Here is a 27,588-nt window from a genome sequence, read left to right on the forward strand (position 1 = left end):
CATTTGAGTCAGTTCTAATGAGGTGGATGAAACTGGAGCCTATTATACAAAGTGAAGTAAGTCAGAAAGAGAAACACCAATACAGTATATTAACTCATATGGAATTTAGAAAGACGGTAACAACAACCCTATATGCAAGACAGCAAAAGAGACACAGATGTAAAGAACAGACTTTTGGACTATATGGGAGAAGGCAAGGGTTGGGACCATATGAAAGAATAGCAGTGAAACATGTATATTACCATATGTAAAACAGATGGCCACTGCAAGTTCGATGCATGAAGCAGGCACTCAAAGCTGGCGCTCTGGTGCAACCCAGAGGGACGGGGTGGGGAGGGAGGTGGGAGGGGGCTTCAGGATGGTGGGACACATGTACACCCATGGCTGATTCATGTCAATGTATGGCAAAAACCACCACAATATTGTAAAGTAATTAGCTTCCAGTTAAAATAAATTAATTAATTAAAACAAAACAAAAACAACCATCAAAAACAAAACAAAAACCAATACTTTTTAAACAAGCAATAATAGTCCTGGGGATACACTCCATAGAAACAGATTCATCAATATATAAAAACCTACGTACATTTTTTTGTGAAATAAAAATTTAAGTAATAAAATGAACTAAGGACTTGAGAGGGGGAAATAAAGGTTTAAACAAATTAAATGAAAGAGAAGCACCTTAAATAGAATAAGAATGACTTAGAAATTATTACAATAGAAAATAAATATAAGAATTATAGGTATATGCCAATATGCTTTGTAAGAAACAACGCAACAGAATAGTATAACTTTGGAAAAGGGTTTGGCATATTTTCTACTATTATTTTCTCTCTCGAGTATTACACATTCTCTTACCCTCCAGGGACTCTGTCTGGACGCCCACTGCTGACGCAGCTGGCCCCGTAACCGGTGCAATCTCCGCACACAGTGCATACCATGCACTGCTCCAGCTTCCACTTGTGCATGCCTGGAGGACACATCATGGATTTCTCGTCCTTCTCATCCAGCTCCTCTTCCAGGTCCTCATCCATTGCTGTTGCCATATTTTCAACTCCAAACCCTATTTAAAAGATCAGTTTATGATTTTCATCTATGTCTAAAAAACTGGTAATTTTACTTCCCCATTAAAAAAATATATAACACAAACTAATCCAAGTGAATATACAAAGGTATGATAAAATGTAAGACCAACAAAAATAACATTTAATTTAGGAACCACCAATAAATGCTCTCTTCATTTCCTTTCTGCAAAAAGAGGCAGTGATGGCAGGAGTATTTCTTAACTGTAATTATCTGTCACTCATTAATCCTAATGTTTTTCTGATTTTTAGTCCCTCCTGTCCATCCTCACCACCAATACTTTCATTCAACAGACCAAAGAAAGTGTCCTAACCACATTCTAAGCCAAGGCTGCCTACACTCATTTCTAGAGTCAATCAATAGCCTCTCATTGCTAGAAATCAGCTTCTTAGAATATATATTTGACCCTATGACTTCACAAACTACAAACCTCTAATGCCTTTTCCAAGGTCTTCAAAGGAACAAAACTGCTTAGCAAGATACAGTCAGTCACAGGCTCCCAACTTCCTCCAAGCTCATTTCCTCTATGCAAATTACATTCCACCTGAATTCAAATTCCCTCTGCTTTCTGAACATCCTGTGTCCTTTTGCAGGTTCAGGGCCTTTGCTCATCTTTGCTCTACCTATATCTCTATATCTCATTTATCAGATGCCTCTTCCTATCTCATCTGGCGAGAAACTCCTTCAAAAACTCAGCTCCAAGGTCATTTCCTATGAAAACACTTACAATTTTTTCCAGGTAAGTCATTATCTCTTCAAAGCCTGTAAATATCTCACTTAAAGCTTACTTGTGTTAGAATTTATTCAACTATTTTTTTAAATTAAACACCAACTACGCCCCAGACATTCCTTTATGGCAGAATCAATTAACTTTTTGTAAAGTGCTAGGTTGTAAATAATTTAGGCTTTGGGGGCTACATAAGTCTTTGTCACTCTTCTAAAAAAAAGCAGTTCAGTTAAGTCGCTCAGTCTTTTCCAACTCTTTGCGACCCCATGGACTGCAGCACACCACTCTTCCATGTCCACCACCAACTTCTGGAGCTTACTCAAACTCATGTCCATCAGGTCAGTGATGCCATCCAACCATCTCATCCTGTCACTCCCTTCTCTTCCTGCCTTCAATCTTTCCCAGCTTCATGGTCTTTTCAAATGAGTCAGTTCTTCACCTAGGTACTGGAGCTTCAGCATCAGTGCTTCCAATGAGTATTCAGGGTTGATTTCCATTAGGACTGACTGGTTTGATCTCCTTGCTGTCCAAGGGACTCAAGAGTCTTCTCCAACATCAAGTTCAAAAGCAACAATTCTTCGGCACTCAGCTTTCTTTATAGTCCAACTCTCACATCCCTACATGCCTGCTGGAAAAACCATAGCTTTGACTAGATGGACCTTTCTCAGCAAAGTAACGTCTCGCTTTTTAGTATGCTGTCTAGGTTCGTCACAGCTTTTCTTCCAAGGAGCAAGCATCTTTTAATTTCATGAATGCAGTCATCATCTGCAGTGATTTTGGAGCCCAAGAAAATAAAGTCTGTCACTGTTTCCATTGTTCCCCCCATTTATTTGCCATGAAGTGATGGCACCGGATATCATTATCTTAGTTTTTTGAACACTGAGCTTTAAGCCAACTTTTTCACTCTCCTCTTTCACCTTCATCAAGATGCTCTTTAATTCCTCTTCATTTTCTGCCATTAGGGTGGTGTCATCTGCATATTTGAGGTTACTGATATTTCTCCCAGCAATCTTGATCCCAGCTTGTGACTCATCCATCCCAGCATACTCTGCATATAAGTTAAATAAGCAGGGTGACATAACCCTTTCCCAATTTGGAAACAGTCTGTTGTTCCATGTCCATTTCTAACTGTTGCTTCTTGACCTGCGTACAGATTTCTCAGGAGGCAGGTCAGGTGGTATGGTATTCCCATCTCTTTAAGAATTTTCCACAGTTTGTTGTGATCCACACAGTCAAAGACTTTGGCATAGTCAATGAAGCAGAAGTAGATGTTTTTCTGGAATTCTCTTGCTTTTTCTATGATCCAGTGGAAGTTGGCAATTTGACCTCTTGTTCCTCTGCCTTTTCTAAATTCAGTTTGAACCTCTGGAAGTTCTTGGTTCACGTACAGTTGAAGCCTGGCTTGGAGAATTTTGAGCATTACTTTGCTAGTGTGTGAGATGAGTGGCATTGTGTGGTAATCTGAACATTCTTTGGCATTGCCTTTCTTTGGGATTGGAATGAAAACTGACCTTTTCTAGTCCTGTGGCCACTGCTGAATTTTCCAAATTTACTGGCATATTGACTGCAGCACTTTCACAGCATCATCTTTTAGGATTTGAAGTAGCTCAGCTGGAATTCCATCACCTCCACTAGTTTTGTTCATAGTGATGTTTCCTAAGGCCCACTTGACTTCGCATTCCAGGATGTCTGGCTCTAGGTGGGTGATCACACCATCGTGGTTGTCTGGGTCATAAAGATCTTTTTTGTATAGTTCCTCTGTGTATTCTTGCCACCTCTTCTTAATATCTTCTGCTTCTGTCAGGTCCATACCATTTCTATCCTTTATTGTGCACCTCTTTGCATGAAATGTGCCCTTGGTATCTCTAATTTTCTTGAAGAGATCTCTAGTCTTGCCATTCTATTGTTTTCCTCTATTTCTTTGCATTGTTCACTGAGGAAAGCTTTCTTATCTCTCCTTGCTATTCTTTCGAACTCTGCATTCAGATGGGTATATCTTTCCTTTTCTCCTTTGCCTTTTGCTTCTCTTCTTTTCTCTGCTATTTGTAAGGCCTCCTCAGACAACCATTTTGCCTTTTTGCATTTCTTTTTCTTGGGGATGGTTTTGATCACCACCTCCTATACAACATCAAGAACCTCCATCCATAGTTCATCAGGCACTCTGTCTATCAGATTTAATCCCTTGAATCTATTTGTCACTTCCACTGTATAATCATAAGGGATTTGATTTAGGTCATACCTGAATGGTCCAGTGGTTTTCTCTACTTTCTTCAGTTTAAGTCTGAATTTTGCAAGGAGTTCATGATCTGAGTCACAGACAGCTCCTGATTTTGTTTTCCTGACTGTATAGAGCTTCTCCATCTTTGACTGCAAAGAATATAATCAACCTGATTTCGGTATTGACCATCTGGTGATGACCATGTGTAGAGTCTTCTCTTGTGTTGTTGGAAGAGGGTGTTTGCTATGACCAGTGCTTTCTCTTGGCAAAACTGTTAGCCTTTGCCCTGCTTCATTTTGTACTCCAAGGTCAAACTTGCCTGTTACTCCAGGTATCCCTTGACTTCCTACTTTCGCATTCCAGTCCACTATGATGAAAAGAACATCTTTTTTTGCTGTTATTTCTAGAAGGTCTTGTAGGTCTTCATAGAACCATTCAACTTCAGCTTCCTTGGCATTACGGTTGGGGACATAGACTTGGACTACTGTGATACTGAATGGTTTGCCTTGGAAATGAACAGAGATCATTCTGTTGTTTTTAAGACTGCACCCAAGTACTGCATTTCAGACTCTCCTGTTGACTATGAGGGCTACTCCATTTCTTCTAAGTGATTCTTGCCCACAGTAGTAGATATAATGGTCATCTGAATTAAATTCACCCATTCCAGTCCATTTTAGTTCACTGATTTCTAAAATGTCAATGTTCACTCTTGCCATCTCCTGTCTGTCCACTTCCACTGTAACCTTGATTCATGGACATAACATTCCAGGTTCCCCTGCAATACTGTTCTTTATAGCATCAGACTTGACTTCCATCAGCAATCATATCTACAACTCAGCATTGTTTTTTCTTTGGCCCCATCTCTTCATCCTTTCTGGAGTCATGTCTCCACTCTTCTCCAGTAGCATATTAGGTACCTATGACCTGGGGAGTTCATCTTTCCATGTCATATCTTTTCTGCCTTTTCATCCTGTTCATGGGGTTCTCAAGGCAAGTATAATGAAGTGGTTTGCCATTCCCTTCTCCAGTGGACCTCATTTTGTCAGAACTCTCCACCATGACCTGTCTGTCTTGGGTGGCTCTACATGGCATGGCTCATAGTTTTAAAAAATAACCTTTTATAAACATAATATACATCCTCAGTTTGAAAGGCCATACAGAAACAGGCCACTGAGAAGTTAAGGCATCAGATTACAGTTTTCAAATCTCTGCTCTAGACTTGGACGACTATGATAATAAGTGACAATTACAAAGCTTGAAAGCTAGTAAGAAAAATAGACATTAATCAAATAACCATACTGAAAAGTATAAATACACAACTATGACAGAATTGTAAAGAACATAAAGTACTACAAGACCATAAAATGAAAGAGCAAATCTGTGGGAAGCAAATAATTATTTTTTATGTTTGTCTTTCCGAGCAGACCTAGATCCTCAAACACAAGGTTATATCTTATTCACTTCATCTCTTATTCTTAGTCCACCTTATTCTCTGATCATTTACACTCAGATGTGGTACAGGTCTGTCTAATCAAAAAAATGAACTCATTATGTAACCTGTTTTTTTTTTTTTTTGCCACTTCTAAGCTATGGACACACTGAGAAATTAGATGTCCAAGACTGAATAACTATGCCAAGAGTTAGAATAAAGCAATCCTTAAGAAGTCATGTGCCATACTTTTAACAACAATAACTAAAATATGTTGAAGCATTTACTTGTACCCGGCTGTACATGTATATTACTTATTTAATCATCCCAGCAGTACTATAACTATCATGCTCAAATCAAGCTCTAAATTCAAAGCAATCTCAATCACAGTGACAAGTAAAAAAACTGATTCTAATTCATATGGTAGACAAAGGTCCCGATCTGACTACATAAAGCAAAAATGTATAAAGAAAAAGAACGAAGAACTTGTCATCAAAATTTAAAAATTAAATACAACAAATGAAACCATAAAAAAATGTAGACGATAAGCCACAGGTTGGTTAAAGATATTTCCAACGCATACAATAAATATACAAAATATTCCTACAAATCAATAAAGCAAATGACAGGCAAATAAGAAAAGTTTGAAGAGAATCTAACTTGTTATTAATATCAAGGGAATGTAAATTACAAGAGAATATCAGCAATTACACTCCTAGTTAAATATCAAAAAAAAGGGACTCATTTTTTCACCAACATTTACTAGAATGTTCACAGCAACACTAACATAACTCAAGCTATAAACTATCTCAATGTCCATAATACTAGAAAAGATTTTAAAACTGTAGTATAATCACACAATGTTATACTATACAACAGTGAGAATGAACAATCTATAACTAGCTGGTAACAACATGGAAGAATCTCATAAAGTTGAACAAAAAGAAACTACACACAAAAGAGCTCATACTACATGATACCATTTATATAATGTAAACAAAATATATACAAAAGTAAATGGCAGTGTTAAGCAGAGAGGTAGATAGTAACTGGAGAGGCACATGAAAGGGGGCTTCCTGGGGTGCTGGTAATATTTCCTAATCTTGGTGCTGATTACATGAATGTGTTCATTCTGTGACAACTCAAGATGTGTACTTATGCTATGTAAATTTTTCTGCATGTATGTTATACTTCAATAGAAAAAAAATTACAATGAAAAAGCTTGTCATAGCCATCAAAAGAACAAAACCAGCCTGTTGATAGTATTAGAGTGATATGGAAAATGAGACTTTACTTGTAAGAATATACAGTGGTACAACCTCTCTCAAGAAAAATCTAGCACTGAAGCTGAAACATACAACACAGAAGATACACAGAGAAGAGTCTCCCACATTTTTGCCATGAAACATGAACAAAGGAGGCTTTAAAATTCTTTACAATAGTGAAAAATTAGAAATAAACTATCAGCAGGAGAATGGATAAAGCGCGACATGTTAGTGGTGTGGTGTAGTCCACAGCCATTAACACGGATCATCTAGATCTGTATGTACCAGAGTGGCTATATTTCAAACACAATGGTGAGATTAAAAATAAAAAAAGAAAAACATAAATAGATTTGCACTTATAAAATATGAGCATGTAATATATAAAAACAAGTAAAAATAGAGGAACATGACTGAAAGGATATTAATCAAGATTATGATCATGATTAATACTGGATGCAGATGAAGTATAAAGTCTTAGAAGGGGAATGTCGGACACTTGAATCTGACCTATAACCTCATCTATAAATATATTTTTTACTGAAAAATGGTAAGACGCAGTAGATATACAACTTTGACACTGCAATATTATTTTCTATACTTTTCCTTTCTTTTTTTTTGATTTTAAAAATCCTTTATTTCTTTGCAACTTGTATTCATTATTGATCTTACCCTACCAGTTTGCTTTCTTATACATTACTTACTAACAAAGTGGATTTAATTTAAATTAAGTAAAAAACAAAAACAACATAACAATTTCATTTTGGTTATTACAAAATTTACTCTAAGAATTCAGAGCATAGGTATAAACATATTCCAAAATTTCATGAAAGAGTTTCAGAATAATAAAGAAACAGTTTTGTTCGGCTCAGGACTCTTTACAAAATATAACTTGAATTGACATTTATACAACATACAGAAAACTAAGCTGCTTCTCTCCTTTATGCCTAATAGATGTTATCCAAATTTATGGTTCACTAGTTCAGAAAGAAGGGAAAAAAATCCATTTAGGAATAATTAATTTCTGTGTTTTGTTCTTCCCTCTTCTTTAGTATCAATATGCTCTAGCAGACTTGCTCTTTTAAAAATTTAAGTATTTAAAATCTTCCCGACCTAGGGACTGAACATGGGTCTTCTGCATTGCAGGCAGATTCTTTACCATCTGAGTCACCAGGGAAGCCCATAAACAAGGTAAGGAAAAAAAAAATAAGAGGGCCCCTGAAATCCAGATGAGCCTGCCATCAAGAAGGTCCCAAAAGAATTAAACTTGTTTTTGTTAATTTATACAAATAACGCTCAAACCCATTCATGCTTTAAACACAGCTCAGTGCTAATTCTAATAGTATGTCTCTATTCCCTACTCTCCATTCACACAAAATTAGGGAGAGAAAACCAGAAATTGTAGTGAAAATTATAGGGCAACACTGATAGTAGCTAGAAGTAAAAACTGAGAGTAAGAATGAGGTAGACACAACTATAACCAACACACAAAAATCAAACAAGAAATTCACAATAAGCACAGCAAAGGACTAACTCCTCTCATTCCCCTTCGACAGCCTGAGTCTTGGGGCAAAGGATACACTATATAAGGAGCACCTACAATTTCACTCTTGGTAAAGGGTCAAGTATTCCTACAGATACTCTTAGTTGTCAAGAATTCTTAGTTGTCAAGAACTGATTAAATCACAGGTAGTACCTGCTGTTAAACAGGAAGATAATATTTGCAGATAGACTGCTGCCAAAAATTGTTATAACTGAAACATGGGGTATAAAAGGACCTAATAACAAACAGCTTCAAAAATGCACTTTTCTGGGATAATTCAGTTACTAAAAATGCTAAATCAAAGAAGTATTACATTTGTTATAAAAATAAGGAAACCATACAAGTAAAATAAGCTCATTTGCTCGGAAATCAGAAGTCTAAAGTATACTGATTATTCCAGTGAGTGACAGACTGTCAAAGAAATGAAGAAATTTAGTAGTTTTCATAATTTATAAGCATAAAATCAAAAGCCACTTTGGTTGCAAAGAGTAAGATTCTTTACCATAGTGTTCTGAAAAACTGTTGAAAAGACAACACAAAATTTTATATCCACACACTAAAACCTACCTTTCCCACCTTGATTCATGGCACCAGTGTCTCGTCCACACTGTCCTTTATTATTCACACCAAATGTCCAAACTTCTCCATTCTTCATTAAGACACACGTATGAGCTTTGCCCATAGCTACCTGAGTTACAAAATGGCCCTTCAGATCTGTTACCAAACCTACAGGAAAGAAACAAATTTGGTAAGAAACAACTAAAAAGCCTTTCTGAGCCTAGTAGATCATCAGTAATGCAAAATGACCACTGCGATGCAGAACTTTTCATTTCTAGGATAAAATAACCCCAAAATGGGAAATAGTGGCCAAAAGATGGGCAGGGTATCTGTAAATTAATTTTATAGTTCTGTAACAAAGTTTCAAAATCTTAAAATGTTCTCATCCAAACTTGGGACAAACCTTCACTCTGGCATTAGCTCAGGCCTGCTTCTCCTGAATGCTTGCTCTCAGTGGCAGCAGCTCCAACAATGCTTAGGATGGTTACTAGATTTCAAACTTTCCTGACCCGAGCACAAAAGAGTTTTTGAAACACGTACTTTACTTGCTTTGACCTGCCTCAGCAAAACAGGGTAAAACACGCAGCAGGGTATTCTGAAATAACATTGTTTCTACAGAAACCTGTGAGATTTTCCAAAGCACTTATTTGTTCAATCCTTTATAATGTACAATGCATTCTTCCACAACCCAACAGACAGCTAGCTCCTAAATTTCGCTTATTCACATATTACAATCATTCTACTTGCCAAATACAAGTGCAACCCATATCATCTTAATATTTTTGTATCAATTTTAAATTTGACTAAAGTATTTTAACCTTATCCAGTAGCATTAACAGTAAAAATTCAAAGATTGTGGAGTATTTCTAATATCTACTAAAATAAAAACATTGTAAAGCTGAAACACTTGTTTTACTTAAATTACAAATAAAACAATTCTCACATCACACTTTGGAAAGCTATTCTATATTATTAAGCTCAGATATCACTTCCTAAGGGTGACCTTCCCTTTCACTAACTTAGGTCTTTTAATGAAGCATACCTCAAAAACTCCCACTTTCAGTTTTTAGCATACTTGAAAAAGGCATGTGTATATACAGACATAGTATGTATTACTATTATTCATAATACTAGCCGACATGTCTTGAGCCCTTACATGTGCCAGGCTCTGCTGTAGGCATTTCATAAGAATTATCTCCTATTACTTTATAAGAACCATATGAAGCAGGTATTATCATTAGCTTCCTTTTACAGGTAGAAGAAAAATGAAAAGGAAAGCTCTGAAAAGTTACATAATTTATGTTAGTTAGCCAAATAAAAAGTGGTCATGCCAGGATCTGAGTCTATATACATAACCATTAGATCTCTACTATTTAAGTTCTTTACCATCCATCTGTCTCTAAGATCCTCAAAAAGAAAGGGACATGTCTGTCTGGTCCACTAATGCCTGATGTATTGTTAGTTCTCAATAAATATTTGTTGAATAAATGCAGAAGTTTCCATCAGCCTTAGCCAAGAGGATTTTAGCAAGCAGCCATGAAATTAAAAGATGCCTGCTCCTTGGAAGAAAAGTTATGACCAACCTAGACAGCATATTAAAAAGCAGAGACACTACTTTGCCAACAAAGGTCTGTCTAGTCAAAGCTATGGTTTTTCCAGTAATCATGTATGGATGTGAGAGGTGGACTATAAAGAAAGCTGAGTGCTGAAGAAATGGTGTTTTTGAACTGAGGTGTTGGAGAAGATTCTTAACAGTCCCTTGGACTGCAAGGAGATCCAACCAGTCCATCCTAAAGGAGATCAGTTGTGAATGTCCATCGGAAAGACTGATGTTGAAGCTGAAATTCCAATACTTTGGCCACCTAATGAGAAGAACTGACTCATTTGAAAAGACCCTGATGCTGGGAATGATTGAAGATGGGAGAAGAAGGGAACGACAGAGGATGAGATGGTTGGATGGCATCACCGACTCCACAGACGTGAGTTTGAGTAGGCTCTGGGAGTTGGTGATGGACAGGGAGGCCTGGCATGCTGCAGTCCAGGAGGTCACAAAGATTCGGACACGACTGAGTGACTGAACTGAATTTTACTGAATATTATTTTTAAAATGTACATGAACCCACCCCCAAATTTTGATTCACTCTGACAGCTGAGGCCAATTGAGACTAAATATTCCCACATTAAACTCACATAAATCACCCGAGCACAGTTTTCAACTTGATAATGGGCTGTTATAAATGTTAAATACATGCCATTTCCTCAGCATGAGACAATCAGAAACTTCATTAACTCTGATTTCCTTATTATAAAAAAGTGTATAGGCTTTACATATTTGATTCATATAAAACCTTTCCAGGTGGGTTGCTACAATCATTATACTCATTTCTAAATGCCAGAAAGAAAATCTAGCAACCAAGTATGACAAGTTTTTGAGATAACAGTTTATAAATGTTAAACTCTTTGGCTAGTTTTGTCCCTCATATTCATTACCCGAAGTTATCAGTCAGCCACTTAATTCTTGAGACTACAATGTGCCAGACACTGCACTGGGGATAAATAGAAATTAAGAGAGAGACAGCCCTTCTCTAAGGGCTTCCCTGTTGGTTCAGTGATGAAGAATCCACCTGCAATGCAGGAGACATGGGTTTGATCCCTGGGTCAGGAAGATTCCCTGGAGGAGGGCATGGCAATCCACTCCAGTATTCTTGCCTGGAGAACCATGGACAGAGGAGCCTGGCGAGCCACAGTCCATGGGATCACAAAAGAGTCGGACACGACTGAGTGACTAACATGTTCACTTTCAGGCTTTCTCTAACTACCTAACAACAGGGGGAGATAAATAATCCATCAGTTATAAATCTGCTAAGACATGAAAATCATGTCCCCAGAGTACCACCAGGAACATGTCACAAGGGCATCTCACAGAGTCTAGGGAAAGCTTTTCAGAGAAAGTAACAGGTAAGATAGAGCTGCAGGAGGCAATCCCCACTATTGGCTCTGCAGGGAACTATTGACAGTGTTCCCAGTAATAAGACAGGAAGGAAGAACAAAACATTATATTTGGAAAGAAAGGTGAAAAATGTAAAGAAAACATGTTACAAATATTACTTTTAGAGATACATCTTTGCAATACATAATGTGTAGTATAGGACTTTCTGTGCATAAAAGTGAAACAGTGTTTAACTTACTTGAACTATCAGAGTAAATAGCATCTTTTCCAAACATGTATAGCTCTCCATCTTTAGAAATAACAGAACTACTTCCATTATTGCAGGCTGTATACACCACAATCTTTCCTTCCATCTTAATTATCTTCTTAGGCTTGTAAGGTTTTGATTGCCGCCTGCTCTTGGCTTAAAAAAAAAAAAAGATATTTAATTTAAGGCATCTATTTACAAATAAAAATAATGATTTGTACATAAAGCCCAAGGGAAAAAACCTATCATTTGCATTTATCATACACTTGATTTATTTATTTTCACAAAGGCTTGCGCTTCCCAACATGTCAATTAAATGAGTCAATCTGAAAGCCTCATCTCGTTAAATATTTATCAGGCTACTGCTATCAGAGCCTCTTCTTTGTAGTACACTGAAATTTCAAAAGAGAAACAGCAATTTTCTACCAAACTTCTAGGGAGCCCAATCTCTAGATTAGCTACTTACATTATCAGCACCATTCCACTGTCATCTGCATCTATTTTAAATCCCTTTTTATCAAACTCTATCTCACATGTACTCCTCTGTGAGATCCTGGAAAGTATTTAAAACCAGCTTCTCTTTCATTCAACACAGATTAAGTACTTACTCCTAGTCAGAGACTGAAAGGAAGGGAAATATGCATATGGAGGGAGAGCAAATAGATTTAAATGTAGATGATTTAAGCAGCCTCTGCTCTCAAAAACTAAATCCCTGAAATGAGCAAAAGATGGGAAATAACAATCTTCTGTTCCCTCAGTCAATCCCAGTTCTTACAGGCCTTTCTGAATAAAAACATATTGCTATGCTGGGTACAATTCTGGGATTAAAACACCACTGTATTTTTTCTTGTTACATGAACTATATACATATATAGAGCAATTAAGTCATCTGGTGGTCAAGCAAAGGAAGCATCATGTCCTCCACATCCTAGAAGGAAAAATTGGCTGGGCTGAGTTTCTGAGATATGGCAATATACTTCATGGCTATTTTAAAAGAGTTTTTTAGGATAACTTTTATTTACACATGATATCTACATTAGATGTTGACTTCAAACCTAATTCTCATAAGATGCTACCCCAACTGCAACAATGTACTATGTACAAGTTAGAAAAAGAGACAAAGGACACTTTGAGGAAGACTGAACAGAAGCATAGGAAAGATAAGTGAAAATTGTTTAATTTTTCATTGCTTGGGAATTTCATCATAATGAAATAACACCAAGAACAGTGTTTCGTAACTGACACTATTACACAATTCACGTGAGGTTTACTTCATTGTGAAATACATACTCTTTACAAAACTTGGGGTCACCTAAAAGAATATACTGGAATAAATAAGTTTTTTAAAATGACACTAATGGACAAAACAGATAAACAGCCATGTATGCAATGTATAAGGCCTACAAAAATTCATGAATATGAACTCTAATATGAAATCAGCAATCATGGTTCTTTAATGAACAGTACACCACCACCATTGACTGAATATTCCTCGGTATAAAATCTATTAACTTGAGAAGGCTAGTGCTGTTGAAACTGATATACCCTTTGTTAATAAATTCCCCAGCATTTCTACTGAACAGTCCACTCACTCGACTCTCCATCCTCTCCTTTACTGGCAGATCCTGTGAAGAATATGCTTCCATCTTCTGCGACTAAAAGGGCATGAGAGCCATCATGTCCAACGGAAAAGTGCACGATCTTTGGGGATTTCGTAATTGGTAGCTCAACCCATTTTCCTGCTGAAGGACCACCTTGTTTGATTCCGAGACTCTGGTATTTGCCAGTGTAATATATCTTAACATGTACAGAAAAAAAATACAAAACAGGAATTACAGTGCCTCTTGGAGTAGTACACCAGGTTTCACATGACAGAAACAAACTTCCCTACTTTACTGAGAATGAAAACAACAAGAACTCAAAAAACTCTTATATTTTTTAGGGCTTCCCTGGTGGCTCAGTGGTAAATAATCCACTTGCAATTCAGGAGACACAGAAGATGTGGGTTCTATCCCTGGGTCAGGAAGAGGTCCTGGAGAAGGGAATGGCAACCCACTCCAGTATTCTTGCCTAGAGAATACCATGGACAGAGGAGCCTGGCGGGCTACAGTCCTAGGGGTCGCAAAAGTGTAATATATCTTAATGGGTATAAATAAAAATACAAAATAGGAATTACAGTGCCTCTTGGAGTAGTGCACCAGGTTTCACATGACAGAAAAAAACTTCCATACTTTACTGAAAATAAAAACAAGAACTCAGACTCTTTAATACTATTCAACTTCTGAGAACTGAGCAGGAGAGAAATAGGCATATATCTGCAAAAATACACAGTTCACAATAGTTTTTTCATATCTACTCAGGATACTTATCATCTTTTTAAGTATCCTGAATAAATATGAATAAATATATGCCATAAATATACTACAAACATAGAATGAAATTCATAAAATTCTCAATTCATTTTTCCCAGTGAAAAAAGCCTCACATACAAATATACTGTATACGCCTCATAATTTTCACTTTCAGGTTCTTTTAATTACCTTACTTGATCCTCACATCACCAGATACAAAAAAAGCTTCCATCTCTATAAATAGACCTCTACAATCAGCAACTTAATTGTATATCCTTCTACTTTCCCCAACTTGTAGTCTAAATGTATACACATTTACAAAAATTTCCAAGGGACATCCTATTCAAAATAAACACAAATGTGAATTCAACCCAACTCAAAAAATTACACAAAGAGCTCCATAATTAAAGTAAATATTTGTAAAAAGGGAACATTTTATAAAGTTTAGAAAGCTTTATACTCAAATGTCAAAATTTTTTTAACACGATTTCAGCATGAAATTTTACTATATATAAAATGTATAATCAAACTTTAAAACATGATTGTTTACACATGTAAACTATGTAAGCTAATCAACTGATTATACCAACTATCTCTTAAAGCAAATAATGTTTATTTTTAATACTAAGAGTAATTTACCTTTCCATTTGCTGTTTTCATTAGTGCAAACTCTCGTCCTGCACCAAGAACTGCTGACTCCTCATCAAATCCGGTGCCTGATAATACAGTAGGACTTCATAAATACTATTATAGTTTTAACATGAATAACTTCAAGCAGAACTTGTACGACTTCAAGTGATAAAAAAATCCAATTAATATCACTCAAAAATAAGGATGACACAGTATGTCATATGGCTCAATTTGAAAAAATATTAACAGTAGCTACACTACTCCAAATAAGAATAAAGTTACCATTTGTAACTTTATTAAATGAAGAAAAAATTCTTCATTTGTTTCAGATTGTGGTTTAGCCACTAAGCCATTTATGACTCTTTGTGACCCCATGGACTGTAGCCCATCAGGCTCCTCTGTCCATGGAATTCTCCAGGCAAGCATACTGGAGTGGGTTGCCATTTCCTTCTCCAGGGGATCTTCCCCAACCAGGGATCAAACCTGGGTCTCCTACATTGCAGACAGATTCTTTACCAACTGAGGCACCAGGGAAGCCCAGGTGTTTCAGATTAGTGCCAAATTATTTTCATAGTGTTAAAAAAATTGTTTAAATCAATGTTAGCTGAATTTCTTCAATTAATGAGCGAACTAATTTTTACTGGGCATCTATTAGCTATCAGGCATTACAGAATGCATAAGACTTTCCTATTTGGTCCTCATAATTAGGGCTTCCCTGGTGGCTCAGATGGTAAAGAATCTGCCTGCAATCAGGAGACCTGGGTTCAATTCCTGCAATGGGAAGATCCCCTGGAGAAGAAAATGGCAACTCACTCCAGTATTCTTGCCTGGAGAATTCCATGGACAGAGGAGCCTGGTGGGTTACAGTCCATGGGGTCACAAAGAATTGGATACGACTCAGTGACTAATACACACACCTCATAATTATATTGTTTGGCCTACAAATGAGCAAATATATAAAGTGTGGTGAGGTAGGTCTTGACAAGGGAGTGTTTGGGTTTGAACAATACTATGCAGATATTTGAATTAAGGTATTTTAGATTCCGTGTTCCAAGTTTTTTTCTACAGAAGGTTTCATGTAGATATTCCATGAATTTGAATACATATGTGTGCATATACACACACAGATCCTTATGCATACTTTCAAACTGTGAAACTATGAGTAAATAGAGCACATTTTATGAGTTTGTCCAATTATATAAACTAAGTTTACACGATTTTGAAATTTGGAAAAGATGAGTTCAATACAGTATTTTTCTATGGAAAAATAAAATACTACATAAATATGCAAGGTAAATCACTAATGAAATTTAATAAATTTAATAAGATCAAAACAGGTGGGTCTTGCAAAGAATCCCACAAGTTAAGACATGGAACTACTAAATCGGCAGCAGTATGGCAAACCAAAACTGAGACCCTCATGGAAACTAATCCTACTTAGTACTATGACATGGCAAGAGTAGGTACACTAAATCCCAGAAATACTCTGAGAATGTCTGTATTTCTATATCCAAATGAAAATTATTAAATCAAATGCTAGACCAATTACCATTCTGACAATCTATGGAATCATTCTATGGTTATCCTGATAAATTTGTTCAAGTAAAAACCAAAGGCTTCAAGTTACTCCCAGTTACTTGTACACGTTTACTCATAAGTGTGCCTCATAGTAACAGACAGCAAAATAGCCACCTAATACAAGCTGTAATACAATGCTGAAAACACAATGTTAGTTTTCAAAAGAAAAAAAATCTGAAAATAAAATATGGAAGAAAGGGTTTTTTTGACCATCTTACTTATAATATGCAAGTCCTTTTCCAGATCAAATAGTGAGATACCACAGGCATGCAAGCATTTTCTGGCCAGTTTAAGTTGTAATTCTTGCTGTAGCACAGGTTCTGTGCTTGTAGCAAATATTCTGACAACAAACCCATCCTAAAAGAAATAAAACAACCAGAGTATTCTGTTACATGAATGGATCTTTTAAGGCTCTACTTTTCACCTAATAAAAATCAAATAATTTATGAAAAAAGGATTCCATTTATACCAGCTTCTCATGACTCAGAATACTTACATCTCTGGAAGCAGCTATCTGATTAATATATTCTCCATCAGTGAATAAAATATTTTGACCTTCAGTGTGACAATCTGTGCAAAAGGAAGAAACAGCAATTACATTACAGTATAAATAAACACCTCACAAAATGACTTTACTCCTCTGCTGAAGTCAGAATGAGAGTTCTCCATACCATAAAGATAATTTAAACTCAATGGGAGACTGTGCTTTTTTAATAAAGAGCTACAGATTAGCAGAAACTAAACAGTTCAACTAATTATACGCATTATATTTTGTGCTTACATTTATTAATCTTCTATAATCAATGGACCTGAGAGTCCACCTAATTTCAAAATGAATTAGCATTAGATATAGTCTGATAATAAACATGCACCACGATGAACAAACTATAACGTTGGTTATCATCATGTCAATACAATCACATGCGAGGTAGGCAACACTCTACCTTCAGACATACATCACAGTCATTAGTGTCACAGAAAAATATAGACAGACTTAAAGCTTCTGCATTTGAGGTCTATGCTGTCCATCTACAGATATCCCTTGCTTTATAAAGTAGAACTGGCTGTACAGTTTTCAAGGTTTAATGCCTAGTCCCAGTATTTTTAGCATGTAGCATGCTATATACACTTTTAAAATGTTCATCCTTCATAAAACAGTCACGTCTCAGCTGATTTGTCTCTTTTTTGGTCTGAAAGTGCTAATATTTTGGCTGGAATGCCATATTTCATCAATACTATACAGTCTCGGTAGAACAGTGCGCTACATACTTTGATCAAAATATGCAGACAAGCACAACTGTAACAAGGGATAGCCGTACTACAGAAGGACCACTGGGACATGTGTTAGTGACTGCTACTAAAATAACATGAAACTACAAGCAGCTCTGTATCTAAGTATAAACTGTATCCTTTTGAAAAAACAAATGTTCAGCAAGCAAGTCTAAAAGCACACACACACTTCCCAAAATAACTGCAGAGAACTAGGATGAATCTCTCCATTAATTACAATGCCAAAGAAATAATATTTCATTTCTATTTGCACCTGAATCAGCAGAACATAAAAGTCTGGTTTTGGAATGCAGTAATGGAGCCCACCCAAGTAAGCTGGATTACTCTATATCTTTGCTTTGCCCAGGAGCTTCATACTAGCATACTTCCTTATTATAAATATGCAAAACACAGGCAGACCCTTACCAAATAGAGAATTCAGTGATCACAAACTGGAAATAGAAACTGGGAGACAAGGCCCACTGGTAGCCCAAGAGACTTGGTAATCAAAGAGAGGAGAAATCGAAAGAAAGAGTTCCTAGTCCACTGTACAGAATACAAAGAGGCGCAAGAAAGATGCTTCTCAAGCTCTAAGCAGTAAGATTTTAAACTAAAAAGCAAAGAAGAAAAACTTATTATAATTTCAGATAAATGCAGGGGTGAGGAGTGAAACGGCGCAAGAAGAGTAGCAAAAGCCCTCGTGATCGGAGGCAGCATGTCACCAGACACAAAGAGTAATGTCACAGGGGTACAATATAAAACGTACACCAACATACAAGGCTAAAGTTACAATTAACAGGGCAAAAAGTATGCTTTCAGATCATCAGTGCTGCATTGAAAATAACTTATTTATAAAGTAGACTATAAGACAAGTTGAAAACATGAAGCTCAAAGAGTTACTAGATTTCTGTCCATTTTAAACATGGTATTCATTACCATCTATAAACCCCTAGCTAGGGGAAAAAAGGGGACTCTTAAAGAAAACTGCCATCCAAAGAAAGGGAAAAATGACCACAGGCTTCTTCAGGCTTGAAGGCAAGTCTTCCTGCCGCATGATTTCAAAAAGATTGCGCTCTTCATCCTTTCTGTCTCCATCACATGATGTCCTAAGACAGCATCTTCGGGAAAGTATCAAGACACACAACATGGGACTATTCTGACCCAGTTTGGTTCCTTCCTCACCATGAATACAGTACTTATTTGTGAAACACAGAAAGCCACATTTGTATTGTTAAAAGTCGCATTTCACATGCTAAATGAAGTAGAGGGATTTCAACTGAATAAGAACATTAACAAGTTATTTTTTTTTTCATGCATGTAGACCATTTTCAAATGGTCTTTCTCAGTTACAGTCTCTGTTAAATGATCAAGGTTTTTCAAAAACCAATCCTTCCTATTAGTATCCATCTGTCTTGGGGGGTGGGGCATGGGATTGAGAACTTTTTCTTCCATTAAGACATCCTAAAATGACTTACACAAAGAGCAACAGAGGTGCTCACTGGAGTGAGATTCACTCTGCACAAAATTAGAAGGCATCCCCATTTCAGTACACTAATCAATGGAATATATTTTGTGACACTAAAATGATGTCACAGAAGACTATTTAATGACCTGGAAATATATTCAGAATACTGAGTGGAAGGGATAGGTTAAAAAAGCAATAAATAGCATACAATCACTTTTGTACGTGTATGTACACAATATGCATAGGAAAAAGGAGGGATATTCACTAATAAGTCAGTAGTGGTTACAGATGGGAAGTGGGGTTACAATTAATTTTTATTTTGTTTTGCTCATATGATATTTATACAATAAATATGATTACTTTTAATATATGTATATATATATATGGGGCATATGCCATTTCTGAACATTTTTGCTATTACTGTTGTTATTATCATAATCATCATCAGGATCAGAGGGATCAGAGACATGGCCTTGGACTTGTGATAATTAAAAAACAAACAAACACAAAACAAACAAACCTCCTGTAGACTTATCTGAAAACAGAGTTATTTACCAAATGGCTTTAATAAGTCACCTGTTTTCCAAAGTAGCTTTATTTGTGAAACACACATGAAATGTGACATTTAGCTTACCATGGCATCAGGTACACTAATTTGGAGATATATATATTCAAATAAATCTTTCATGAGGTTATAAAAAATCTTAAAAATTAACAAGCAGCCAGGGAGCAATTAACCTTCACATTGCGTTCTTCAGAAGTTCTCAATCATTTTCAGATGGCCAAGTGCCTTGAAGTAATTTTGCTGCTTACCATGAAATTGGTGGATGTATTAAACACTGAAGATTTTAGTACAGAGAATGTATTAAGGTATAAACAAATTCAAATACCTTACAGTGGAGAATATATTATGCATTTGGCCAAGAATTTAGACAGCACAGTGATCTGAAGGATAAACACGTATGTACAACCTCAAAATTAAAGCAAAATGAATTGTGTCCGAAATGCCTTATCAGAGTATTATTAAAAAATATAAATGATAGAATTTTTAAAACTTCTGACCCACCCTAAAAACCTCTGTCCCTGAAAACCCTTTAAAAATAAATTGGAAAACACAAAGCACACTGCTGTTAAAGTAAAAATAAAGAGAAGGTTCTTTATACCAAGGTTATTTGAGAGCCAGGGTTGTGGGTTTATTAAGAACAACAAAGCCAACATCCCCCCACTGATTCAGGAGCTGAAAAGGCATGGTGGGGTGAGGGTGAGGGCTGGGGGGAGACAAACTACAGAATTTGGGCAAGAATTTGAAAGTAAGTATTAAAACACTTCAGACTATATTTACAGTATCTGTTTTTCTCACATGCAATAATTTTCTATAGACTATAAAATGTTCTGCATGTCAAGATTGTTTCAACCTGTTTGTAAGCAAGCACTACTCCCTGCTAACCATTCTTTATATGTCTCAGCGGCCTAACATGCACACCTCTTAAAATCACCTGTGAAGACAACAGATGACCAGTTGAGTAACATACCTGGTAACAGCACAGTGCCATCCTGCTCCAGTGTTTCAGGGCTTATTCTTATGGCTGTCATGCTGTGGTTATTCACATCTCTATACAATAAATAACCCTGACAACAGCAACAAAATTTTGTGTTGTTATACACTAAAATATTTTTTCATTACCCACTTACTAGAAAAAGTAGTCATACAGGTCTGTATTACAGTGTTTTGAGGTACAATAATACACCAATATTGATGTCTAAAATAGATTAAAGATTTAAAATATAAGAACCTGAATACACTTTAATAAGAGGAGGTATTATACACCACTAAATATCAATTTAACCTATTAATTCTACAATATAAATATAAGATACACCATTTAGGACAGTAAAAATATTTTGGTCAAAATTATTATATCACTTGCCAAGTAAATAACAGAAATGACTGATGTTACTTTCACAAATATCTAGGCTAATATTTAAAAATCAATAAAGTAGTGGTTTTAGATAGAGTGATATGTCATTGAACATACTTCAGTAAGTGTATTTCTCAGGACATTATTTGTTAGATAAATACAGCAGTGGCAAATAAAAATTTGAAATTTTAAACCACGTTATGTTTTGAAAGACAATCACTGAGTAATTAATTTGATATTTAAATTTTAACTTCAAAATCTCCCCCCAAACTTGATATATAGTAAGATTATTTTTTATACAACAATAATTTTTAAAATTTTCAAAAAGCTTTCAAATATCTTTTTTCAACTGATGCTGACAACAATCTGAGAGCTAGGCAAGATAGGAGTGCAGGGACATCTTTATTCTGTATTCTTCCACAAGGAAACTTGGGCTTCACTTCTCAGGAAAGCATAGTATAAAATAAATATTTCTGGCCCTTTGACCTCCGTTCATTTGCTTTATTGTTTGTTTGCTTCATGCATCCAATTGCATACACCCATTTGGTCATGTCAGTCAGGTGATGAGAACACGGCATTAACAGAACAACAAAGGCCCAGATCTTTTCTCTCACTGGGTATTCTCTGCATGTACCTCCATGCAGGCAGCTGCCTACTGGGCAGGCCACACACTACTCCCTGAAAGGCACTGATCTAGACTTAGAATGGAAGACTTCATGGTACAAGCTTTATTTTGGCTTTAGGTCACTGTTACATTCCCAATTCAGATTTGCAAATAATAAAGGTGGTCTTTGATGCTTAACTAGAAGCTCACTTAAACAAGAACTCCAACAGGAGACATATTTATTCCCATTTTAAGCTAAGTCACACAGGATCAAATAAACTAGCTGAGTTGTCCACAGTCTCATAGCTAGTAAGAAGCAAGGCCAGACCTAAAAGTAAACCTTTTATAAAAAATGTCAATGTTCTAAACCAATGTTCTTTATACTATACCATATCATTGGTATAGTCATATTATTAAAAACATGCTATATCTGTTTAAATAGAAGTGATATTATTTATTGATGACACAAGTATGAACCACATATTTTAAAAGATAGGAAAGAAAAGTTTGGTTTACTGTGAGATATTTTCCTACCTGAGCATACCCTAACCAAGATTTTTTTTCTTTTCTGTTTCTGATGCGAGATGTAGAATTATATATATGGCCCTGCAAAACAACAAAAGTTAGTTCTAGCAACAGTTTCATAATTAATAATCAGTGAAAACTAACATACATGGATGAATGACATTTAACACATATTTCCCATTTTGATTTTCAAAGAAATAACATCAAACTTAGATGGCACTCTAAAAACAAGAAACAAACAGAAGATAATTCAGTATAAGATATAACTTCCACTCTGATTAAGAATCACATACCCAAAAAAGAAAAAAAACTCACTTACCCTAACCGTTCCACTGTATCCAGAGCCTATTTTGTACAATCCATCTTTGCATAACAGATAAAGAAAAAATCCATCATTCTGAAGTAGACATTGATCATCATCATCAACAGATATTTCTTTTAATGGCCACTTGTGCATTAAAGCTGCTTTCTTAATGCCATTGCTAAACCAGTCCTGAATTTGAATTTTTCCCACCAACACTGCCTGTACACTTCTCTGTAGTGAATTTAGTATCATTGGCACCTAGTCAGAAGGAAAACACAGTAATTTTCAAATGTCCCAAAGACAAAGCAGACAAAATAAAGATATTTTATTAATATATCATCATTTATAAGAAAAAACATTATTCAGAATGATCATGTTTGGCATGTCAGCAAAAAGTAGCAACTGAAAATCTGTAAGAAACAAATCTCAAGCAGGACAAAACAAAAATGTGAATACAAAGAACATTAATTTGCCTTTGTGACTAAAAACACTGAAATATGCATTTTTCTTTAAAACACCAGGTTAACATACTAGATTAGTAAAAAGTATGAATACTGAAACATATTTTTGGTATTAGAGTGCATACAAACGAAAACGGTATCTTTGTATGATCTGTATATCCATTAATATACTGCATGACATTGAAATATAAAATTAAGCATAAGAGAAATACTGCTCTTCTACAGATGAAACAAAATTTCCAGTATTTCTCTTCTACGTTGTTTCTTTATCATGCCAAGCACCCATTAACATCAACATTTTTCCATGATACGAAAACTTAATTTTATGAACTATGTATTTATCCAGCATTCATTTAACCAATATTTATCAAATATCTGGTATTTGTTGTAAATGAATCCTCAAAAGTCACCAGCATGGGACCAATAGTCGGACCCCAGAGAAATGCCCCTGCTCCTCACTTTCTGCCTTTCTTTCACTACCCAAGGATGGCTGCCACGTATCTGACTGCAGCACCAGACCCAAGGGCACTGTGTCAGCCCCAGTTCTCCAGCTCCACTGTCCAATGTGGCAGCCACCAGCCACATGTGAACACTGAGCTCTTGAAATAGAGTTAGTGTGATTTGAGATGTGATTTAAATATAAAATACACATTGGCTTTTGAAGGCTTAGTAAAAAAAAGAAAAAACAAAGAGTATACATTTTATTAATAATTTCATATTGAAATTATTTTTGGATATAGTGAGGAAGTCCATCATTAAAATTAATTTCATCTGTTTCTATCTTCTTAATGTGGCTAATAGAAACATTTAAACGACATAGGTGGATTACAGTATACTTCTATTGGACAGCACAGTTCTAGAGGGCAGAGATTCAGAGGGACAACTAACCCACTGCTCACTGATATTTCCTCTTCCCCTTCAAGACCTGAGGCCTCGGACCCAATCAAAATACAGAACTTTTACTTTTATAAAACTTTTATTTATGTATATGGTTGAATACTACAAATTCTCCCCCTAGAAGGAACTACATTAAACTTAAAATTGTTTTACCTAACCACATTCTTATATAATATGCCACAGCTTCATTTTCAGTTTTTGTTGTTGTTTCAGATATTGCTAATGAGTCTACTATGAAAGATGATGCTCTTCCTCTTTTCTCAAACCCTGCAAATTGAGCTATATAATCACCTCTAGTTAAAGCATTATTCAGAAGTCATTTTATTGTGCCTGTGTGATCATGGTGCAGAACTGAATGAAATAGTATTACATACTATATTTCCCTTACATAATTTTTCTTTTTCTTTTTCTTCATTGAGTCAACAATTGACCTATTTTTGTATTTGCTAAGTTTCTTCTATACCTACCTCTATGAGTTCCTCATCCTCCTCTCAAACATCATTTCTAATGTTTCCCATTGGCAATATCCCTCAAGAAGCCCTGGGCCCTAAGGACAAGGGCAGGCACAGAGGTTGAATGCCTTGCATGTTCAAAAGCATCTTTATCTTCCCTCACACATGACTGAGAGCTGAGCTAAACAGAGTGAACATCATTTTCCCTCAAAACTCTGAAGGCACTGTTTGTTATTTTTTTATGCCAATGCTGCTTTTGAGAAGTCCAACAGCATTCTGCTCGATCTCTGGTACTTGACCTGTCTTTGCACTCTGGGACCGTTATTCTTTCTTTATGATTTTGCAAAGTTATACTTGGTGTAAGTCTTTCTGTCATTCATTGTGTTGGGCACTCAGCGTGTGTTCCGTCAATCTGAAATGTGTATCTTTGGGGGATGGGAAGTCTCCTTATGAAGCTTAGGTAATTTCTTCCTCTCTGCTTGTTGTTTAGTCACTCAGATGTGTCCAATCCTTTGTGACCCCATGGACTGTAACCCACCAGGCTCCTCTGTCCATGGGATTTCCCAGGCAAGAATACTCCAATGGGTTGTCACTTTCTTCTCCAGGGGATCGTCCTCAACCAGTGATAGAATCCACATCTCCTGCATTGGCAGGCAGATTCTTTACCACTGAGCTACCAGGGAAGCCCATCTTTTCTGCTTGAATACCTATTAAATACTGGATTTTCTAGAAGGATCCTCTAATTTTACTTTATATAACCTATTTTCTTTCCTTTACTCTGTTTTCTATTGTCTGGGGACCTCTTTAATCTGAACTTCTAACCCTTCTACTGATTTTATTGTGATCTTATATTTTTAACTTGCAAAATCTTTGTTCTGAATTTTTAAAAAAACATTGCTGTTTAATGTAAATAATCATCTTTTCATCCCTCTTTAAAATATACAAATTACTCTTCGAGTTTTTCTGTTCCCTATACTCTTTTCACCAAAATTGTATTATTATTATTATTATTACTATTGTTATTGATTTGGGGGACTCTGTCTTTCATGTTAACCCAATAATACTTGGCTTGCTCTCTCTCTTTAGTCGCTAAGTTGTGTCCGACTATTGTGACCCCATGGACTGTAGCCCGCCAGGCACCTCTTTCCATGGGATTCTCCAGGCAAGAAAACTGGAGTGGGTTGCCGTTTCCTTCTCTAAATACTTGGCTATACACTTATTTGTAAAGAGAAAGCAACTAAAAAAACTGACAGGAAGCTGCTGTGAATGGACAGCATCCTACAGACAGCGAGCTCACCACAAACTGATCCTGCTAAGTTCAGCAGTTTCACTGGAGGGTCTCTCACTCCCTGCCAACTCTATGCATCTGTAAGTCTTTCCTCACTTTTTTCTCCAAAGAAGAATCTTCCAGTATTTTTCCTAGAAGCTATAAGCCTCACTCTCAGTGTACTGGGGACTCTGAGGATGGAGGAAGGTCATCATCAATATGGAGACTCACTTAATCTCCATCTTCAGCCTGGCTCCTCAATTTCACTCTCAACTGTGCCTGGTTTCCCCTGGCCTCTCTGGCTCAATTTCTTTACACAGAAAACCTAACTCTTAGGGGTATGAGAGGAGGACAGGTGACTGGCTCGGAAGTGTAGAGGAAGGCCTCTGGGGCTCTAAAGCTTTCATTACACAGACTCCCAGTCTATTTTTAGCTCTTCCCCTCACCACCATTTTCCAGGCACCTATTACTTCTAATTCTAAATCCTATCTGTATTTTTAGGTGAAAATCAACTTACTTTCTGTGGGTATTAGCTTCTTCAGAAGTTTAAATTTAAGCTTTCCCAGTATTTATCTTCTAAAACTGTGTCCCATTCTTAGAAGTTTATACTTTAAAAAGAATCCTTTATTGTAATCTTTGTGGAGACTGCAAGGGTGGAGCAGAGAGCAGAAACTAGGTGTCTCCAACATGGCCCTATTTCTCTCCTGCTTTCTGACTGTTAGCTTTAAGAAAACCCAGAACTACAATTAGAAGTCTCAGATGTACCCCTTTTTCTCTCCTACTGATCTCTCACTAACAGTGTGGCAGGACCTAGAAATTTTATTCTGATAAACTAGACTTCATTAATCTGAGGATTCCAAGTCATTCACCAATTCTGGAAAATCTTAGCCATTATTTCAAATACTGTCTCTCCACGAATCTATTACTGGCCTTGTGGAAATCAGATTGTACTGATACTTCAAACTTTCTCATTCTCTATGTTTCTTATTTTTCATGTTTTATCTCTCTGTGCTGCATTCTGAATAATTTCTTCCTCTTTCAGTTCACTGCTTCTATCTTCAACTACATTATCCACTGGTTAACTCATCCTTTAAGTTTCTAATTGTAACCATTTGGTTTTTCATTTCCAGGAGTTCTATTTGGTTTGTTTTCTGATCTGATTACCTTTTATATACTTATTCCTTAATAATACTTTTGACACTTTATTAACCATATTAAATATACACATACTTAATATCAAATTATATATATATGTATACATATATATAGACTTGGAGAAGGAAATGGCAACCCACTCCAGTATTCTTGCCTGGAGGATCCCAGGGATGGCGGAGCCTGATGGGCTGCCGTCTATGGGGTCGCACAGAGTCGGACACGACTGAAGCGACTTAGCATATATAGACTTGGCAAGATTGATTCTGCTTTACTTCTTTCTATTAATTCTCAATGGTGGTGCCTTTTTTCTATGTCCTTTTTGTTTGTGAGTCCAGATTCAGTAGTGTTGTGTCAGTGCGAGATCTCTGAAGTCTGGAGTTGATCTTTATAGAAGGGATTTCAGTCTCTTCCAATAAGAGACCTCACATTATGACCAACCTTACCTTAAAGTCTCAGCTTAAGCTTTTTGGAACAAGATAAGTAATATGTATGCATTTGGATCCCAGATAAATTGAGCTGCAACAGTTACATTTTCAGAGAAGGCTTTTCTTACCTGCTCCCAATCATTGCCCAGCCAAGAGAGTTCTGTGAAATGAATAGGTATGTGAAATGGGGCCAAATCATGAAGAACACTATAGGTCATGTTAAGATAACAAGTTTTAATATGGCCTTTGACTTAGAGCTGGGTATGCAG

At 36.2% G+C, this 27,588-nt stretch overlaps 1 protein-coding gene across 9 annotated transcripts in view; it reads right to left on the reverse strand.

Moving 5' to 3' along the window:
• Positions 1–27,588, reverse strand: part of MYCBP2 (MYC binding protein 2) — a 256,043-nt gene that overhangs the window by 170,825 nt on the left and 57,630 nt on the right. For all 9 annotated transcript variants that reach the window (XM_081550023.1, XM_081550022.1, XM_081550021.1 and 6 more), the window contains exons 6-15: positions 22,678–22,920; positions 22,368–22,439; positions 20,843–20,939; positions 17,073–17,146; positions 16,795–16,933; positions 15,008–15,084; positions 13,610–13,814; positions 12,009–12,173; positions 8,830–8,988; positions 859–1,063 (exon numbers count right to left, since the gene is read on the reverse strand). In XM_081550023.1, the coding sequence (XP_081406149.1) occupies positions 859–1,063; positions 8,830–8,988; positions 12,009–12,173; positions 13,610–13,814; positions 15,008–15,084; positions 16,795–16,933; positions 17,073–17,146; positions 20,843–20,939; positions 22,368–22,439; positions 22,678–22,920 (1,436 nt within the window). The remainder of the gene's footprint in view (positions 1–858; positions 1,064–8,829; positions 8,989–12,008; positions 12,174–13,609; positions 13,815–15,007; positions 15,085–16,794; positions 16,934–17,072; positions 17,147–20,842; positions 20,940–22,367; positions 22,440–22,677; positions 22,921–27,588) is intronic.

The sequence above is a fragment of the Giraffa tippelskirchi genome, chromosome 12 (assembly GCF_054371585.1).
Source record: "Giraffa tippelskirchi isolate mGirTip1 chromosome 12, T2T-mGirTip1v1.2.pri, whole genome shotgun sequence".
Taxonomy (NCBI): Eukaryota; Metazoa; Chordata; class Mammalia; order Artiodactyla; family Giraffidae; genus Giraffa; species Giraffa tippelskirchi.